This window comes from Zootermopsis nevadensis, unplaced genomic scaffold (assembly GCF_977971745.1).
Source record: "Zootermopsis nevadensis isolate Lab colony 2312 unplaced genomic scaffold, Znev_1.0 Znev_ptg000009l, whole genome shotgun sequence".
In the NCBI taxonomy this organism is placed as follows: Eukaryota; Metazoa; Arthropoda; class Insecta; order Blattodea; family Termopsidae; genus Zootermopsis; species Zootermopsis nevadensis.
The window spans coordinates 24,485-43,181 of record NW_028259141.1 but is presented as its reverse complement, the minus strand read 5'-3'; the positions used below and the strand labels follow the sequence as shown (position 1 = coordinate 43,181).

Sequence of the window (18,697 nt, the reverse complement as noted above, 5' to 3'; positions counted from 1 at the left end):
TTATTTACAATCACAAAATCATGTTTAGATCTTCAAGGACACCGGTTGACCACAGTTTGTTGGGAACAATACTGGTGATTCATGGTTAGGATCATTTTGGTTATATTTTGAGGATAAAATTCATATTTTGGGTATGAAATTCTTACTTGAAACTACATTTCTCGGGCATTTACAGTGAATCCTTCATTTAGTTCAGATGCCAAAAGTGGTGTTCTGAAAGTGCAAAGTTAAGAGCTTTCATTAAAGATTTCGGTGAGGAATATTTTAGTTCTGATGGAACAATTCTGTTCTGTAAACTTTGTGAAGTTAATGTTACAGCTGGTAAGGGATTTAATGTGCAACAACATTGTGATACAAGCAGTAGGCAGGTCAGGTTTCTGTTGCGATATGAAGTGAGCCTGCCAAGTGTACTGAACATACTGCACTGATTTCCTGGCAAGCAGTAGGCTGGTCAGGTGACAGACAGCTTTTCCCCGAGTAAAATCCCAAGGATCAATTAAGCTTCTTCTCTCAGCTATTCCCAGAAAGACAAAATGCATTCACTTTTAACTAACACAAATGCAAAAATAAACAGCATTCTGATGACGCAGTTGATTGAACATGTACTTTTGTTCTTGGGGAGGGGGGCACACCACACACACTTCTGAGTATATAAATGTCACTTATCAATGCCGTAAACGCCTCATGGCGTTTATTTATTTGATTCCTCGGGAATCATCGACACATAACCTCAACCGTTAAACGAGAACACCCTATCATTCCGTAACCTGATGACAGCCCACCTAGATCGCTGTTCGCACACATAAACTTACAGCACCTAAGACTAGATTCACGCAACAAATTTTACCAACTCTCTCTCTCTATCTCTGCGCGAACTTGACTACAGCGAATTCTAGTAGCGAACCCAGTAAACTACGTATTGAGCGGGAAATGCAGGGCATCGATATATCAGGAAGATCCAGAATCGTAATCTTGTAGGAGCCTGGTAGCCGAATGGATAGCGTGCTGGCCTGCGGAATACGACATCGGCAGTTCGAGACCCAGCGGATTCTTACAGTAGTATTAATTCTTAATTCTTACAGTAGTATTAAGTTCTAAATATAAAACGAGGGCAGGACTCAGGACTCAAACGATTTCTGATTTCTGATTTCTGCCCTCTAAAAATAATTGTGGGTTACCGGGAGGGTGGGGCGCCTAATATGATAGAATGAGGGGGGTTATGCACAAATATATAAAAGGGGGCTCAGTTGGGGGTATACCAACAACATACAGACATCAAAGCATATGAGTCGAAAAAGAAACAATCCAGCGAAATAAATCAAACCATCAAACCTGCATGCTTGTCATGTAAGCTGTTGAGTGTGTTCGCAGACTGACTTGATATCTGAACAGGAAACCTGATGGGACAATGAATGAAGTGTGTAATTACCTGACCTATAGGATGCACTTTAAATGTTGTGATTGTAAGTGTGAGATGATATGTTGACAGAAGTAAATGCAGTTTGGGATTGACATTATTGCTGTTTCCAGTTGGTATAGGTATCGTTTGTAGGCGTGGGTGGAGACTATTTGTGAAGTGATTTTGGTTTTTGTTATGTAGTGCTGTGACCTGCCGGGGTATTTTCTGTGCTTGTGGTGTGTTAAGCAAGGATAAAGGTTTTAAAACTTGTAAGTTTGGCGTGTGGTGTTTGTTATGAATTTGGATTTGCTTGCAAAAATCTCATGCCCAGTAGATGACAGATTTGTTGATTTATTTGGCTGGATTTTTTCTTTCGACTCAAGTGCTTTGAACACATTTTGGTTAAAGATTGTTGATTGATATGATGTCTGTTTGGACCACCTTTGGCTGCTCCCTCATAAATATATTTTTGCATAACCCCCTCATTCTCTCATCTTCGGCTCCCCACCCACCCGTTAACCCTCAATTATTTTTTTAGAGGGCAGAAATCAGAAATCGGTTCAGTCCTGCCCTCGTTTTATATTTAGAACTTAATACTACACTTAATACTACTGTAAGAATCCGCTGGGTCTCGAACTGCCGATGCCATTCGGCTGCCCTTCTGTTCCCGCTCAATACGTAGTTTACTGGGTTCGCTACTATAATTCGCTGTGGTCAAGTTCGCACAGAGAGAGAGAGAGAGAGAGAGAGTGAGAGAGAGTGAGAGTGAGAGTGAGTGAGAGTGAGTGTGTGTTGGTAAGCGTGAGTCTAGTCTTCGGAGTCTTGGAGGTGCTGTAAGTTTATGTGTGCGAACAGCGATCTAGGTGGGCTGTCATCAGGTTACGGAATGATGGGGTGTTATCGTTTAACGGTTGAGGTTATGTGTCGATGATTCCCGAGGAATCAAATAAATAAACGCCATGAGGCGTTTACGGCATTGATAAGTGACATTTATATACTCAGAAGTGTGTGTGGTGTGCCCCCCTCCCCAAGAACAAAAGTACATGTTCAATCAACTGCGTCATCAGAATGCTGTTTATTTTTGCATTTGTGTTAGTTAAAAGTGAATGCATTTTGTCTTTCTGGGAATAGCTGAGAGAAGAAGCTTAATTGATCCTTGGGATTTTACTCGGGGAAAAGCTGTCTGTCACCTGACCAGCCTACTGCTTGCCAGGAAATCAGTGGAGTATGTTCAGTACACTTGGCAGGCTCACTTTTTATCGCAACAGGAATTTGGCACGTGGAAGATTGTTTTTTGTCCAACAGTTCTCAGACTTTTCCTGCGTAAGACGTAGTTTACTACTACTCTGCTATGACAAGGAGGTCGGATGAGTTCGCTGTTTTTCAGACGTTGCCGTCCCTGCCTATGATAAAATGGCGTGGGCGTTCTGCCCCTCTGTATTTCTTTGGTTGCTAGGATGCATTCTGAGTCCAGTGCAGATTTACTCTCATATATATTGCCAGGGCGTGGAAGTTAATTTGAATTGATGTGTGTCATCTTTCCCTTGTGTGAAGGACATAAGTGTGAAATATTTTGGTTGCATGGAGGGTTGGTTTAGTTGGCCAGTTGATTATTGATGAGGTGTAGAGTGCATTCGTAGTAGCAGTTACGACTGGTGTCACAATGCGTATATTTATTTTGGTATTTGGTATTGTTTCAGGTAGGAGTGCCTGCAAGCATGTGGGATACTATAGCCGTTGCCCACTTTTGATTCCTAGTGACCAAGTATGGGGTGTTCGTAGCATGCCTCACAATGCCACAAGGAAGACCTCAGGCCCTCGTGCGATTACCTTGCTTTCCGAGGAGGTGTACGGTTATAGATTTAGTGGGAGTGCCTAGTCTGTCTCAAAGAGTAGTTTGAGATCAGGGGATGTACTGAGTAGCAACTTTCATGTGAACTGTAGCTGTAGTGTGTGTTTACTGGTATCAACGAAGACATGGAGGACTAATTTGTCTGAATATCAGCGTTTCAGAAGATCAGTTGTGTGCGTGATGGGGAAGCAGCTTTTTTGGAGTTGGAGATGTGAAGAACCAGACAGAACGAAGCACCTGTAGTGTTTGTGACTTGGATAAGGAATTGCATTGTTCAGGTATGTTAGAGAGTACAGTTTATTTACATTCCATAGATCCTTCTTAGGACTAAACCAAAGGATGGAGAACAAATCATTTCATACAATACATATAAACTTCAGTACTTTTGACACAATTACAAGGATGTGTTTCACATGTGAATGTACATAACCTTCAGATTCTGCAATTCAATTATGAAAAATAATTTAAATGCAGGCTTGAACACCTTTAAATCATTTAGAGTTTTAATTGTTGGTGGAAGATCATTAAATGACTTGATACGCGTATAATACGTTCCTTTTTGACGTTTATTACGGTTAGCATAGACTATAGAAAAATTATATACTTGTAATTAATTTTTATTTTATTGTTGAGATTTGTCAAAGTCCACTTACAAAATAAAAGTCTAGTCAATGATATGTTGGTGTCCATGAATCCCAAAGGTTCTGGAAATAAATATGACATGCGCCCTGATGTGGAGAAAAGGTGTTTAGAGTATTACAGTAAGTGCAGTACTTGAAAGTTACTGTAACTAAAACATTTGACTTCCCTTACCAGTGAATCTGGCCTGCGTTGTCACTCGTTATAACTTGAAACTGTTGCTTGTGTTTTCCAGGTCGTGGAGACAGCATGTATTGCTCTGAAGTCAAGCACGACGGATCCGTTACCGTCGTCAGTGCTGGGAAATAATTTGCTGTTTCTTGGTGGCATCCCTGAATTTTAATGAAGATGAGAATACAGTGCAGCAGCTTTTCTCCTGTCCAAGGTATATAAGAGCAGTTGGAGGCAGAAGAATATTGTAAAACTAACCTCATTCTTGATATTAAAAAAGTGTACAAAATAAAAGATGTTTTTCCAGCCTGATGGTACTAACATGACATAACAGATTGTTAATCACTGGCTTTTCAACGCAGAATTGTAAGCGAGTCCCATGGCAGTCTATGAGGCACTGGTATAGATCTTTCTCTGAGCACCCAGAACTCATTATTTACTGGTACAGTGAGCCTGTTAGAGGCTGTATCACAATTAGTTTGTGTTTAGTATCCTGCCAGTACCAGGAGGCATCTGCACGTAATGTATTTCTTTCTCATATCATAAACCCAGATTTCCCATTTTCTCTGTCCCTTTTACATCAGTTGCTGATTTAGGAAGCAGCTACTGCATTGGCCACTGTTGTGACCAACATTTTGTACACTGAACATTAGGATGTGAGTGTAATTATCTGTACTCATTGTGATTCGCCGTTGCAGTTCTGATGATCCACATGTGGAGATCTCCGCAGTCCATGGGATTGCGTGCAGATTGCAGGACAAGCAAGCCAGAGCCACTCACCAGATGGCAGTCACAGGCAAGTTCATCCATTTGAGTAAATTGTTTAATGAACTTATTTTCTGAATTGCAATGCCATTATTGAAAGAAGAAGACCTTTTTTCCTGAAAAGTAGTAAATGGTTTTAATGAAATAAAGAACTTGTCTATTTCTTCTATTGAGACTACAAAGAAACAATGAAGAACGTGATTTTTCTTTGCCAGTTTAAGGAACCACATTTTGAGGCTGACCTCCACATTGTTCTATAATTGAGAATGCATGGAGTGTACCTCCATGCTCCCACTGCCTCATGGCATTGCGCTTAGTCACAAGGATAACTGCAGCTGATATAGCGAACCATTAAATGTTTAAAAATCATAATCTGTGTTGGTTTTCTGTAAGTCCAAGTGGTGTTAGAACCCAAAGACCACTGTGAGAACCTGAAATCTCTCTTAAAACCACATTTAGTATGTGAACTTGTTGAAAGCGTCTGCTTCATATCTGGAAAAGCCAGTAAGGCCTGTTGTGTATGTTGGTAGGAGTGTTTGTTGCTGCAGCCATGAAAGAGTTACGACGGTGTGTTCCTTGTTTGTCACTACACAATGGTGGCGATATCTCAGGTAGCTGGTGAGTTCAGTTTTATAAATTTAGATTGTTCAACATTGAAACAATTTATATTACTGATGGTGAAGTTTCCACCTTTGCTTCCAGAAGGTATGATAAAGTGGCATAACTGATGGTGATATGGAAAAAAAATCTAATTGCTACGGCTACCTCTTGCCCCTTGTCGGTTGAATTCACCTTAGTAGTAGAAGTGCTACAGATGTTGGCTGTGTTGTAGTGGCTTGCCATTTCTTAATCTTTCATTTAGGTCCTTTCTCCATGACATCAAAACAGGCGAACCTGAGGGGCATGGACCGACTGGTGTTTGTAGACTCCCTTGCTGTCATAATGGGGCACGAGGAGAGGGAGCCGTGTATCTTGGAGACAGCGATCAACATCCTCGGCTCCAAACAGACGGCAAGCGAACTGTTCGTTAAATATCCACTGAATCAGTGGCAACAGAAGTTGCGTGGGACTGACGTGATGTGTGTGAGTTGTAGAGTTTGTAGTTGCAGTATTATGACGTGTGGAATAATGGCCCACTTGGCGAATGCTTTAAATTTGCTGGGGGGGGGGGAGGAAAGAAAGGCTCCAGTATGAATCTGTGAGTGAGGGAGTTCAGAATTTGTCAGGTCGCTGGTTGTGACACTGTCGTGACCCGTATTTAAAGTTAACTTGTGAATGGGTTTGTAATGAACTTGACAGAATTTGTCTTCTGAAAATGGAAGGTGCTTGTTCATTGGCTAAGGTAGGAGTGTTAACTGCTTGGTGAAGTAAAACTGTGTGCTCTTAGAAGAGTGTGATGTCTTGATTTCTTGAATGTGACTGTATTTTCTCTTTCTGGGAGTAGCAGATTACGAGAAACAGAATGATCCTTCAGATTCTACTGAGCACCATGCTGTTTGTCACGTGACCTGCGTACTGCCAGCCAGACAAGCATTGAAGTACGTGCGGCAACAGTTGGCGGACCGACTTGATGTCAGAAGATTAAACCTGCTGGGACAAAGAAGGAACATCGTATCCGCAAGAAACTGATATCAGTCTGAACGAGGCATTCGTTGTGTGAGTACATGAGCATTAGAATGTATTTGATGTGGTTGTCGTGTGAGAGAGATGAGTCTGTCCAATTTTATTAGGTACTTCAGATGTTGTGAACTTAAATGTGAGATTTGATATGTTGAAAGACCTATGTGCGGTGAGAGATTGGCATAATTGCAGTATCTGTGGTATGCTAGAGGCATTCATGATTCTCTAGTGAATATATTGTTCATAGGACATCAAAATTGGAGGTTAGGTATAGCTTGTAGACGAGGGTGGTGACTATTTGTGATAAGGTTTTGTTAATGAGTGGTTTTGTTTCATGTGTGATGTGTGTAGTGCTGTGGAGCCTTTAATGTGATGTGTTTACTAATTAATAAGTGAGTAATTGCCAAGGTGAGGAATTTAGTTTTGTTGACGTGTGAGTATTGTGCACAGTGACCGGAGCTGCTGGGATATTTTCTGTGCTTTTGGTTAATTTTGAGCAAGGGGATCGGTTATGAAACCTTTAAATTAGGTGATGTGTTGAATGTGATTGCATTTTTTTTCTGGTAATAGCTGCAGAGAAGAAGCTTGATTGATCCATGGGACTTTACTGAGGTTGAAGGATGCGTCACCTGACATGACTACTGCTTGCCAGGAAAAGAGTGGAGTATGTGCAGAAACACTATGGTGGCTCACTGATATGACGACAGGAAATCAATCGGCTGTTATCACGAAGGACCTCATGTCTGCGAGAGATTTATCTCTGTGTCAACTTGACATGCATTGTGTAAGTATACGAGAAATATGATTATCAGATGTGCTAATTCATGATTCACACAATCAAATTCTTTGGCAAGATAGCGAAATATTCCACCAACATGCACTTCATTATTTAGTTCACTTAAGATTTTGTGTGTAAAATTCAATAGCACGTTGTTGCATGTCTTTTTGAAAATTTTTTAGAGAATGCCATTGGTAATGAAACTGGTCTGTAAGTAGAAATACCTGTCAATTTAGGTAAAGATCTTGTTTATGTTTACAAGATGTTTTGATATCTGCATTGGAACAAGTTTCACAGTTTGAAGGACAGTATTAGGGTGTGGTGTGGAGTACTGGCAGACCTAATAATATAATAAGGTTGCTTCACTGTCTTAACCTAAAATAGACCCATGACAAAAAATGTCTTCTCAAAATGGAATGTGAATTTATTTGCTTTACATGAGGTGTAGGGGCCGTCAAAGACATGTATTTCTTTAATTATTTGATGTTAGTATTCTACCATACTGACTAAAAGACTAGAAAAGAAGAGTGATGGGAGACGACCAATTTGGATTCAGGAGAGGAAGAGGAACCAGAGATGCCATCGGAGTTATGAGAATAATTTCAGAGAGAGTTCTCGATGTCAAGGAAGAAGTATGTGCCTGCTTCATCGACAGGAAGAAGGCTTTCGATCGAGTAAAATGGAAGAAATTAATGAGGATCCTACAGAGAATTGGAATTGATTGGAGAGATAGAAGACTAATCGAAAACCTGTACATGCAGCAGAAAGTCAACGTGAGACTGGACTCAGGAGACACCAACAGCGTTGAGATAGGTAGAGGTGTAAGACAGGGATGCTGCGTATCACCACTTATTTTTAACCTGTACGGGGAATGGCTTGCCAAGGAAGCTGTGGAGACTTCAAAATTGGAGGAAGATCATAATGACTGTAAAGTATGCAGACGACTTGGTAGTATTGGCGAAGGAAGAGGAGGAATTACAGAACATGATGGACAAGTTAGTGGTAACAGGTAGAGAGTATGGAATGGAAATCAACATTGAAAAATCAAAGGTAATGAGGATGGCACCGAGAGCAGAACGTTGTAGTTGGAAACCAACGGCTGGAGAATGTGGAGAATTTTAAGTACTTGGGAAGCATAATCACGACGGACGCCCTATGCACCAAGGAAGTAAAAGCAAGGATAGCCATGGCCAAGGCAGTTTTCCGTCAAGAAGAGGATACTTCTCACTAACAAGTTGGGATTGGAGATGAAGAAGAAACTAGTGAAGTGTTACGTATGGAGCAGAGACCTGGACACTCAGGATGAAGGAACAGAAATACCTGGAGAGTTTTGAAATGTGGTGTTGGAGAAGAATAGAGAAGATCAGGTGGACGGATCGAGTTACCAACGAAGAAGTATTGAGGAGAGTCGACGAGCAAAGAAACATTCTGCAGGCGATTACACGAAGGAAAGCTAACTGGCTCGGACATTACGAGAAGGAATGGGTTACTGAGTGACATCATCGAAGGTCAGGTTGAAGGAAAGCGAGGACTGGGAAGAAGACTGATACAGCTAACCGACGATCTGAAACAAGGAAAGAAGATGAAGTTCCAGGAATTAAAATGAGAAGCTGAGAATAGGGAAAACTGGAGAGTTCTTTTTGGGCAAAGCAATGGACCTGTTGTAAGACAGAACACTGAATAATAATAATAATAATAATAATAGTATTCTACCATGTTTTCCATTGGAGGTAGCTCTGCCTTCATTTTATGTGTTTGGCATTGGTATTTTAATTTGGTCAAGAAAGGGGCTTTCTAGGATAGGTAAGATAGCTGCCCTATCTCTCGGTGAGAGACTGAGGCCGAGTTTCTCTTTTTTGAGAGAGTGTTTTATTTATTTCTTGTGAGAGGTTGAGATATCGTTTGAGTCTTCATTGTCGTTGTTTTGAACTTTGTAAATGTTTGCTCATGTTTGATTCTTTTGAAATTGATATTGTAATTATATCTCCTTATCATTGTTCATTTACATCCAGTTTACATAAAATGGGATTGCCGGTGGATGTAATGACACCAAGAACCTCCCCATTTTAACTTCAGAAAGGCCGATACTGTTAAAAGGTTTGTTTTCTTTCCATTTTATCGATGTCATTTCTGAGCATTGGCGATCGGTGGTTGGTATGTTTGACTTATATTCTGTGTTTGTGTTTCATGTACGCCAGTGCATCGGACACGTACCAGTGGACGCGGCGTGTTCTGGAGGGGACTCGAAGCGAAGGGTTCTTTGTGCGTGTGTTGCGGTATCGTTCATTAGCTTACTTTGAATGGCGTATGGTGCAGTCCTTGGTGCAACGTGCAAAGGTAGTTGATTTTTTCGATCATGTAGAGTTATTATTGTCTCTAACGGAGTCCGACGAACGCAAAGGAATTTTGAAATTTCATTCTGATTTGAAATCAGACATTGACATGTGCCCTCTGTTGGCTGTTTAGAATGGTCAAAGATGTAGGCAGATTGCATGTAGCCCCATTAAATGTAGAGTATGACACACTCTGAGTAGGTAAAGTATTTGAGTTTGGTTGACCACGAGGCTCACCACGGCAAGTGTCAGCCTCAAGGAGAGTGACTTATTTTTTAATTTATTTTAAGAAGCAGAGATATGGATGGAAGCAAATTGGTTGCATTGTGCATTTCGCTCTGTTTACTTGCCCCCTGGACCACCACCATGAGGCACGTGGAAGATTGTGCTGTCAATTTTGTTTTTTGGCGAACACTTCTCAGACATTTCCTGCATAAGACATAGTTTACTACTACTCTACTATGACAAGGAGGTCGGAAGCGTAGGCATGTATCCATCAGCCTTTAGTCTTTTCTGCTTGCGAAGAGGCACACCTACTTTCTCACATGTCACGCCACCTCTACCGAAATGTTCACTAGCATATGTATGTTTTTATTGTGGATTCGTTTGAATCAGGCCACCCGAAAAGGGTCACGGTGTAGTTTGCGTATGCTGCGTCTTCGAGATTTTCAGCTCTTGGAGGATAGCTTGGATTTACTAGGAGTAGGAGTAGCTGCGTTGGAATCAGGCTAAAAGAAAATGGTGATACATCATGTTCTGTAGGTTATAGAAACAGCAAGGTACGTGCTCTGCGTGAAGAGGTAGCAGGATGCTGGCTCACTTGCATGAATTGTTGAGGGTGCGCCGTGTCCGTAGTTGGCTACGATCTCAGGTACACACTTTCGTTCGGCTATCCCGCATCTGCAGGGCTTAAGAAGTCTGGGTTAGAGTGCGTCAGTAGCTGGCCATCAGGCTAGTGGTCGACATGTATAGTTTTGTTGGGCGATGCTTCGTCCATGCCAGGCGACTGGTTGACGTGAATATCTTGCTTAGCTTAGGCTGCGTCTGTAGCCGTGTGCCTTGTCAGTTGTATGGGTTTGTTTGGTAATGCTGCATGTGCAGTGCTGTACCAGTTAGGTTTATGTTTGCTTGCCTACTTTGTGTCTGAAATAGGCCACCACTGTAGAGGTTTGTTATTAATCCTAGGTTGCTGCGGTAGCAATAAATCTTTTCACATGCTTAGTTTGGCCCAGCTGTGGTCGTAGAAGGCAACAAGACCACAGGCAAACATTGGTCAGTCTGGGTTGCGTACATAGATTCCTAGTGGCTGAATTAATCACAGGTTGGGTTGACAAGGCTCTGTCCGAAGAGATCGACTGTGTTGAAGGCCGCGTCCATAGCAGCTTACTGCCTTACTTGCATAGGTTTGTTGTGTCAGGCTTCGTCCAGAGGAGGATAATTTGTAACGTGGATATTACGATAGTACTAGGCAGTGTCCTTTGCTATGCTGCGTCCGTAGCTGGTAGGAAGTCTATCACAAGAATGATTGAAAGAAAGTGATTTAAGAAGAACTGGAGTGCACGGAAGCACAGAAAAGAATGTTTAAGAGCACATGAAATTTTGAAATATAATAAATTGTTTCAAATACAGAAAAATTGAATTAAATTAATTCTTAACGTTTAATTTAGACAGAAGAAAAATAAAGAAATTTATTTAACTTGTTCACTTTACTATTGTTAATCTTTAAGCGTTAAAAAATTTCTGGCAAACACTTATTAAAGTTGAAGTAGTACATTATGTTCATGAGATGGGAAGCCATAAATGCAACAGATGATGCTTACATACACATTAACAGATCACTCTTAAAGATATTGTGTGTCTATTAACCGACTAACAAAGTTCTAATTCTTCCTTATACTGGTGATGGGTTCCTTCTGTTGATTATGCATGGCCGGCGCACTGTAGCAGTAACATTAAGTGATCTGTAAATGTGTTTGTATTGTCATTGCTTCTTGTTTGTGCGAGGAAGCAGACAGGCAACTTATTTAAGAAGATACAAGATGATTTATAGTACAATACAACTGATAAAGATACAGAATGAAAGATGCAATTAAGTAAAACTGAATTTAAAATTGTAGTATCATACAGTTGATATGTAGTTATGATAAAGTGAGGTCTGATGACAACTCCCTAAAATGCTACATTCTTAGAGGCATAGGTTGGTGTGGCTAGGCTACGTCCACAGCAAGGTACTTTCTCGAGTGTATTGGGTGATTGGGCTATGCTGTGTCTAAAACAGGCTACCACCTGATTGGCATAGGTTGTTTACTTTAGTGTGCGTCCAAAGCGTGAATAGGTTCTTTAGCCGAGGCTGCATCAAGTACGTGGGAGTCGTATGTTGGTCAAGGCTGCATCTGAAGCAGGTTAAGGCTATCGGTAATTTTTGCGAGGCAAGCGAGCTACATCCTAGCGTGTTTAATTTTCTGATAGTTGGCTGCGTTCTAAGCAGGATACAGGCTCAATTGCATAGATTGGTTGGAGTAGGGTACGTCCGTCGCAGGTTACGTGCTCAGTTCCAGATATGTTTGGCCATACTTTTTGACGTGAAAACGTTCGAACATTCGAACTAGAATATAATAGTGACGAAAATTTAGAACTCTGATGTGCGTACCTTCAGAAATTCTTTAAACTTGAACTAGTGAATAATTTGGACAAACCAACCACGCAAGGGAAAACTTGTATAGATTTGACATTTGCAAGAGGTATTCAAATAATTTCAAAGCCATATGTATCCTACTTCTCATACCACTACCCTGTATTCAATAAATGTAAGTTGCAAATGAATTAAACGATTCAAAACAAAAATTTTGTTTAATTTCAATATACACGATTTTTTCTGCAGCGATCTGCTCTGTTATGGGCATAATTTAGTTTGGCTGTGCTCTATGCTCAGGAGGCTTCTTACACATACTTGACAGGTCACCACCATTCACCGACCTCACTACGAACATATGTTGGTTAGGCAAGGCTTTGCTCGAAGCAGAGTTATTTTCCGTAAACCGCGTACGAAACAGATTACTGGGAGATGGCTGCGTCCGAAACGGGATACTACTGCATACGCTTTATTTAGTTGGGCTAGGCTGCGTCCACAGTTGTCTTCATTCGTTCGTCTAATCCGCTTCAGGTTGGTTGGGCTAGGCTGTGTCCGTAACAGCATACGTCCTTAGTAACTTAGTTTTGTTGGGTTTGGTTGCGTCCAAAGCAGGGTACTTTCTCATGTGGATGAGTTGATTTGGCTTGTCTGTGTTCTTAGCTAGCTACCAGTTCAGTGGCATAGATATTGTTTGACTAGGGTGCATCTGTAGGTGGCTGTATATTTGTTGTGCTAAATAAAAGCCATATATCCATTTCGTTACTTTTATTTCATTCCCATATCGCAAAGAAAATATTACCCGCAAACGCAGACATATTCGTAATGCTATAAAGCGTTGCACTAGATGGTATACCAAGTTATTATTAAGGGTCCTGAAATCCTTGCTACTATTCTTAAATTTATTTTCAATTTTAGCTTCTCTCAGCAACAATTTCCCACTTTGTGGAAACAAGCAGCTATTGTTCCATTTTTAAAAGAAGAAGACAAAACTGTTTCTGTTATAAACTATAGACCTACTACCATAATTAATAATGTTTCCAAAATATTTGAAATTATTGTACATACCATGTTTCTTATAATTTTAATTCTAAATGAATCCCTTGTCAACATGGTTTTAGTAAATCCAAATCCACCACTTCTAATCTGGTTACGTTTTTGGATTTATTTTCCCCTATAGCTTGTTCCCAGTCTCAAGCTGATGCATTTTATGTTGATTTTATCATTTATTTACTTCCATCATTTTGTTTTCTATATTACTCCATATTTATTAATGTTTTCTTTAAATCATTGCTTTACAGACTAATAATGAACATCAGATGAACCACGCCATATAAAAAACAATACCTTCGTTCTAATATATAAGAGTAATTCTGATAAGAACATCTTCCATAAACTGCATAACATTGTAAAGGATTGTAATTCGAGTTTTAAATTTACCAATCTAATTTATACCTGAAGACGGTTAAATATAACCGAAACATGTCGTAAGAGACGTTCCAATTTCTAAATCGATCATTCGATGCGGAACGTGAAATGATATTTTAAATATTTGATCATCTTATTATAAATTGTGATTTGACATTTATCAGTGTTGTTTCGCATGTCTTACGTTTGCACAAACTTGGTGACTATGAACTGTCTGCTGGTTATATGATTGATTTCTTAGTTACCTAACCAGCAGACATTCGCAAGTACGTTATTCTGGAGTTTTGTCATTTCCTTTTGATTTATTGTCTGGGGGTTTGGTGCCAAGCAAAACAGAAAACTACCGCGCGCCGTCTGACTTTGCCTCAGAACGGGACCTGCTGACTACGACGCACCGCCGGACATTGACTCGGAACTCGACCGACCAAGTAGCATGCACCGCACTCGCGCGCACACACAGAACCCACGGCAACGTACTTTATGTGATTTCTTATTATATTATGTTTTTACTCTTTTTTGATTCTACCCAAATTTATTATTCTCTCAAAAATATATATCCATATTTATATACACATGCGTATATATATTCTTAATTTTATTCTTATGTAGTCGGTATCGCCGAGGGACTTGTGCTGTCAGGCAACGCGGAAAGTAGCACGCACCGAAGAAGTTAGCCAGTCAGATATCACGCACCGTGTGACTTTGACTCAGGCAGCCAACTACGGCACACCGCACACAAACGAGACACGGTAAGCTGCTGATGTTTATTTATATTTTAATTTGGAGTTCCCCCCCTTCTGTTATTGATTCATTCTTCGCACTGCGTCGTACATGGACGGTCGAGCTCTGCGGCTATGTCCCACGGTGCGTGGTAGTTAAGACAGTCGAGCAAAATCCGTCATAAATAAATCTGAATCTGCCTTCAATGTGTGGATAATGGCAACCCATATCAACATGAGTACCATCAGACATACATGAATGTACAAAAGAAATGTATTTAATCTCTATCTTATGTGTACATGGGATATACGGATGTCCGCACGTAGGAACGTTGAAACTTCGATATCAGCAGACGTGCGTGATTACACCAAACGCACTGATGGTAATGTTTGGCATGTATTGCCTTACGTCAGTGGTCCCCAACCTTTTTTTGCCCAAGGGCACATTTCAGAGTTTATGAGATCGTGGCGGGCGCCAACCAATTAACAAAGCCAAATTTTCTTTTCTCTGGACAAATAAGATATGGACACCAAATAATACACAAAACAACACGACGTTTATTGATACAAGAAACCACGCAATCAAAAATACGTACTTTTATAAGTACAATTATTATTACTCAAGTGGGAAGTTAGTGTGATGTTTGGCACTGCATTTCAGCGGCCAGTTTTTCAAATTTGGGAGAGTAGGATGATGTTGCTGCTCGCAATCGTCAAGATGGGCATTGGTACGTAGAGAACTGTGCTTTGATTTTATAATGTTCATGGTTGAACGGCCTTTATTATTCAGTATAACCTCTTTACGTATCAACGCGGGCACCGCGTTGGGGACCACTGTTGTACATTATTTCGCCCTCACATCTTCATCAGTTATCAGAGTGATTATTCTCTTGTAACATTGATGTCACTGTTAGGTCAAGGTCATGACACAGACACTACCACTTCCAAGACAAGGCAGGGGTTTCTTTTAGCAATGACGTGCCGGATTCAACCGAGACACTACCACTTTTAATACAAGGCAGAGGTTTGTTTTGGCAATTACGTACAAGATTCACACAAGACACTACCACTTCCAAGTCTTGAGAAGTTCTTGTCCCAAGTCTTGAGAAGTTCTTGTCCCAAGTCTTGAGAAGTTCTTGTCCCAAGTCTTGAGAAGTTCTTGTCCCAAGTATTGAGAAGTTCTTGTCCCAAGTCTTGAGAAGTTCTTGTCCCAAGTCTTGACAAGTCACTCGTCCCAAGTCTTGAGAAGTTATTGTCCCAAGTCTTGTCTGCTTGTTTAGGGCTGTGCCTCACCTGTCTTAGCTGAATTCAAATTTTTTCGAAAATTCTTAGTTTTCTTCGCGTTTCGCGCCATTTGCAGTCGTTTTTAATTTTTTTAAAATTTCGAAAAATTTTGAAAATTCTCAAAGGGGGTACCCCTTTGAGAAATTTCAATTTTTTCGAAAAATTTCGAAAAATCGAAAAACGTGGCAAATCGTCCAAAAAGCGCACAAAACTAAGAATTTTTGAAAATTTTCAACTTTTAATTTGTCCCAAGTCTTGAGAAGTCACTTGTCCCAAGTCTTCAGAAGTCCTTGTCCCAAGTGTTGAGAAGTTCTTGTCCCAAGTCTTGAGAAGTTCTTGTCCCAAGTCTTGAGAAGTCACTTGTCCCAAGTCTTGAGAAGTCATTCGTCCCAAGTCTTGAGAAGTCACTCGTCCCATGTCTTGAGAAGTCACTCGTCCCAAGTCTTGAGAAGTTCTTGTCCCAAGTCTTGAGAAGTCACTTGTCCCAAGTCTTGAGAAGTCACTCGTCCCAAGTCTTGAGAAGTTCTTGTCCGAAGTCTTGAGAAGTCACTCGTCCCAAGTCTTGAGAAGTTCTTGTCCCAAGTCTTGAGAAGTCACTCGTCCCAATTCTTGAGAAGTTATTGTTCCAAGTCTTGTCTGCTTGTTTAGGGCTGTGCCTCACCTGTCTTAGCTGAATTAAATTTTTTTCGAAAATTCTTAGTTTTCTTCGCGTTTCACGCCATTTGCAGTCGTTTTTAATTTTTTTAAATTTCGAAAATTTCAACTTTTAATTTTTTCCGAATTTTCCGAAAAATTTTGGTTTTGTGCGCATTTCAGAAGGTTTGCAGCGTTTTTTGATTTTTCGAAAAATTTGAAAATTTTTCCTTCTAAATTTGACCTGTCCCATCCTTATCAGGACTAGACTCCCAAGTCTTGAGAAGTCACTTGTCCCAAGTCTTGAGAAGTCCTTGTCCCAAGTCTTGAGAAGTTCTTGTCCCAAGTCTTGAGAAGTCACTTGTCCCAGTTCTTGAGAAGTCACTCGTTCCAAGTTTTTAGAAGTCACTCGTCCCAAGTCTTGAGAAGTTCTTGTCCCAAGTCTTGAGAAGTCACTTGTCCCAAGTCTTGAGAAGTTCTTGTCCCAAGTCTTGAGAAGTCACTTGTCCTAAGTCTTGAGAAGTCACTCGTCCCAAGTCTTGCAAAGTTCTTGTCCCAAGTCTTGAGAAGTTCTTGTCCCAAGTCTTGAGAAGTTCTTGTCCCAAGTCTTGAGAAGTCACTTGTCCTAAGTCTTGACAAGTCACTCGTCCCAAGTCTTGAGAAGTTATTGTCCCAAGTCTTGTCTGCTTGTTTAGGGCTGTGCCTCACCTGTCATAGCTGAATTCAAATTTTTTCGAAAATTCTTAGTTTTTTTCGCGTTTCGCGCCATTTGCAGTCGTTTTTAATTTTTTTAAAATTTCGAAAATTTTTGAAAATTCTCAAATTTCTCAAATTTCTCAAATTTCAATTTTTTCGAAAAATTTCGAAAAATCGAAAAACGTGGCAAATCGTCCAAAAAGCGCACAAAACTAAGAATTTTTGAAAATTTTCAACTTTTAATTTTTTTCCGAATTTTCCGAAAATTTTTGGTTTTGTGCGCATTTCAGAAGGTTTGCAGCGTTTTTTGATTTTTCGAAAAATTTGAAAATTTTTCCTTCTAAATTTGACCTGTCCCATCCTTATCAGGACTAGACTCCCAAGTCTTGAGAAGTCACTTGTCCCAAGTCTTGAGAAGTCCTTGTCCCAAGTCTTGAGAAGTTCTTGTCCCAAGTCTTGAGAAGTCACTTGTCCCAGTTCTTGAGAAGTCACTCGTTCCAAGTTTTTAGAAGTCACTCGTCCCAAGTCTTGAGAAGTTCTTGTCCCAAGTCTTGAGAAGTCACTTGTCCCAAGTCTTGAGAAGTTCTTGTCCCAAGTCTTGAGAAGTCACTTGTCCTAAGTCTTGAGAAGTCACTCGTCCCAAGTCTTGCAAAGTTCTTGTCCCAAGTCTTGAGAAGTTCTTGTCCCAAGTCTTGAGAAGTTCTTGTCCCATGTCTTGACAAGTCACTCGTCCCAAGTCTTGAGAAGTTCTTGTCCCAAGTCTTGACAAGTCACTCGTCCCAAGTCTTGAGAAGTTATTGTCCCAAGTCTTGTCTGCTTGTTTAGGGCTGTGCCTCACCTGTCTTAGCTGAATTCAAATTTTTTCGAAAATTCTTAGTTTTCTTCGCGTTTCGCGCCATTTGCAGTCGTTTTTAATTTTTTTAAAATTTCGAAAATTTTTGAAAATTCTCAAAGGGGTACCCCTTTGAGAAATTTCAATTTTTTCGAAAAATTTCAAAAAATCGAAAAACGTAGCAAATCGTCCAAAAAGCGCACAAAACTAAGAATTTTTGAAAAATTTCAACTTTTAATTTTTTTCCGAATATTCCGAAAATTTTTGGTTTTGTGCGCATTTCAGAAGGTTTGCAGCATTTTTTGATTTTTCGAAAAATTTGAAAATTTTTCCTTCTAAATTTGACCTGTCCCATCCTTATCAGGACTAGACTCCCAAGTCTTGAGAAGTCACTTGTCCCAAGTCTTGAGAAGTCCTTGTCCCTAAGTCTTGAGAAGTTCTTGTCCCAAGTCTTGAGAAGTCACTTGTCCCAAGTCTTGAGAAGTCACTTGTCCCAAGTCTTGAGAAGTTCTTGTCCCAAGTCTTGAGAAGTTCTTGTCCCAAGTCTTGAGAAGTCACTTGTCCCAAGTCTTGAGAAGTTCTTGTCCCAAGTCTTGAGAAGTTCTTGTCCCAAGTCTTGAGAAGTTCTTGTCCCAAGTCTTGAGAAGTCACTTGTCCCAAGTGTTGAGAAGTTCTTTTCCCAAGTCTTGAGAAGTCACTCGTCCCAAGTCTTGAGACGTTCTTGTCCCAAGTCTTGAGAAGTTCTTGTCCCAAGTCTTGACAAGTCACTCGTCCCAAGTCTTGAGAAGTTATTGTCCCAAGTCTTGTCTGCTTGTTTAGGGCTGTGCCTCACCTGTCTTAGCTGAATTCAAATTTTTTCGAAAATTCTTAGTTTTCTTCGCGTTTCGCGCCATTTGCAGTCGTTTTTAATTTTTTTAAA

General features: G+C 40.3%; 1 protein-coding gene across 6 annotated transcripts in view; it reads left to right on the top strand.

The window, feature by feature from the left end:
• The window catches only part of LOC147874293 (transformation/transcription domain-associated protein-like), a 58,614-nt gene extending 44,074 nt beyond the window's left edge, over positions 1-14,540 (top strand). Inside the window, exons 4-9 of one of the 6 annotated variants that reach the window (XM_087345707.1) lie at positions 5,689-5,909; positions 6,271-6,482; positions 7,017-7,230; positions 9,237-9,321; positions 9,423-9,561; positions 14,224-14,540. In XM_087345707.1, the coding sequence (XP_087201833.1) occupies positions 5,689-5,909; positions 6,271-6,333 (284 nt within the window). In that variant the 3' untranslated portion in view covers positions 6,334-6,482; positions 7,017-7,230; positions 9,237-9,321; positions 9,423-9,561; positions 14,224-14,540. Of the gene's footprint in view, positions 1-5,356; positions 5,445-5,688; positions 5,910-6,270; positions 6,483-7,016; positions 7,231-9,236; positions 9,322-9,422; positions 9,562-14,223 lie in introns of all 6 variants that reach the window. The other 5 variants (XM_087345710.1, XM_087345709.1, XM_087345711.1 and 2 more) reach the window with 5 other exon arrangements.
• The last annotated feature ends 4,157 nt before the right edge of the window (positions 14,541-18,697 follow it).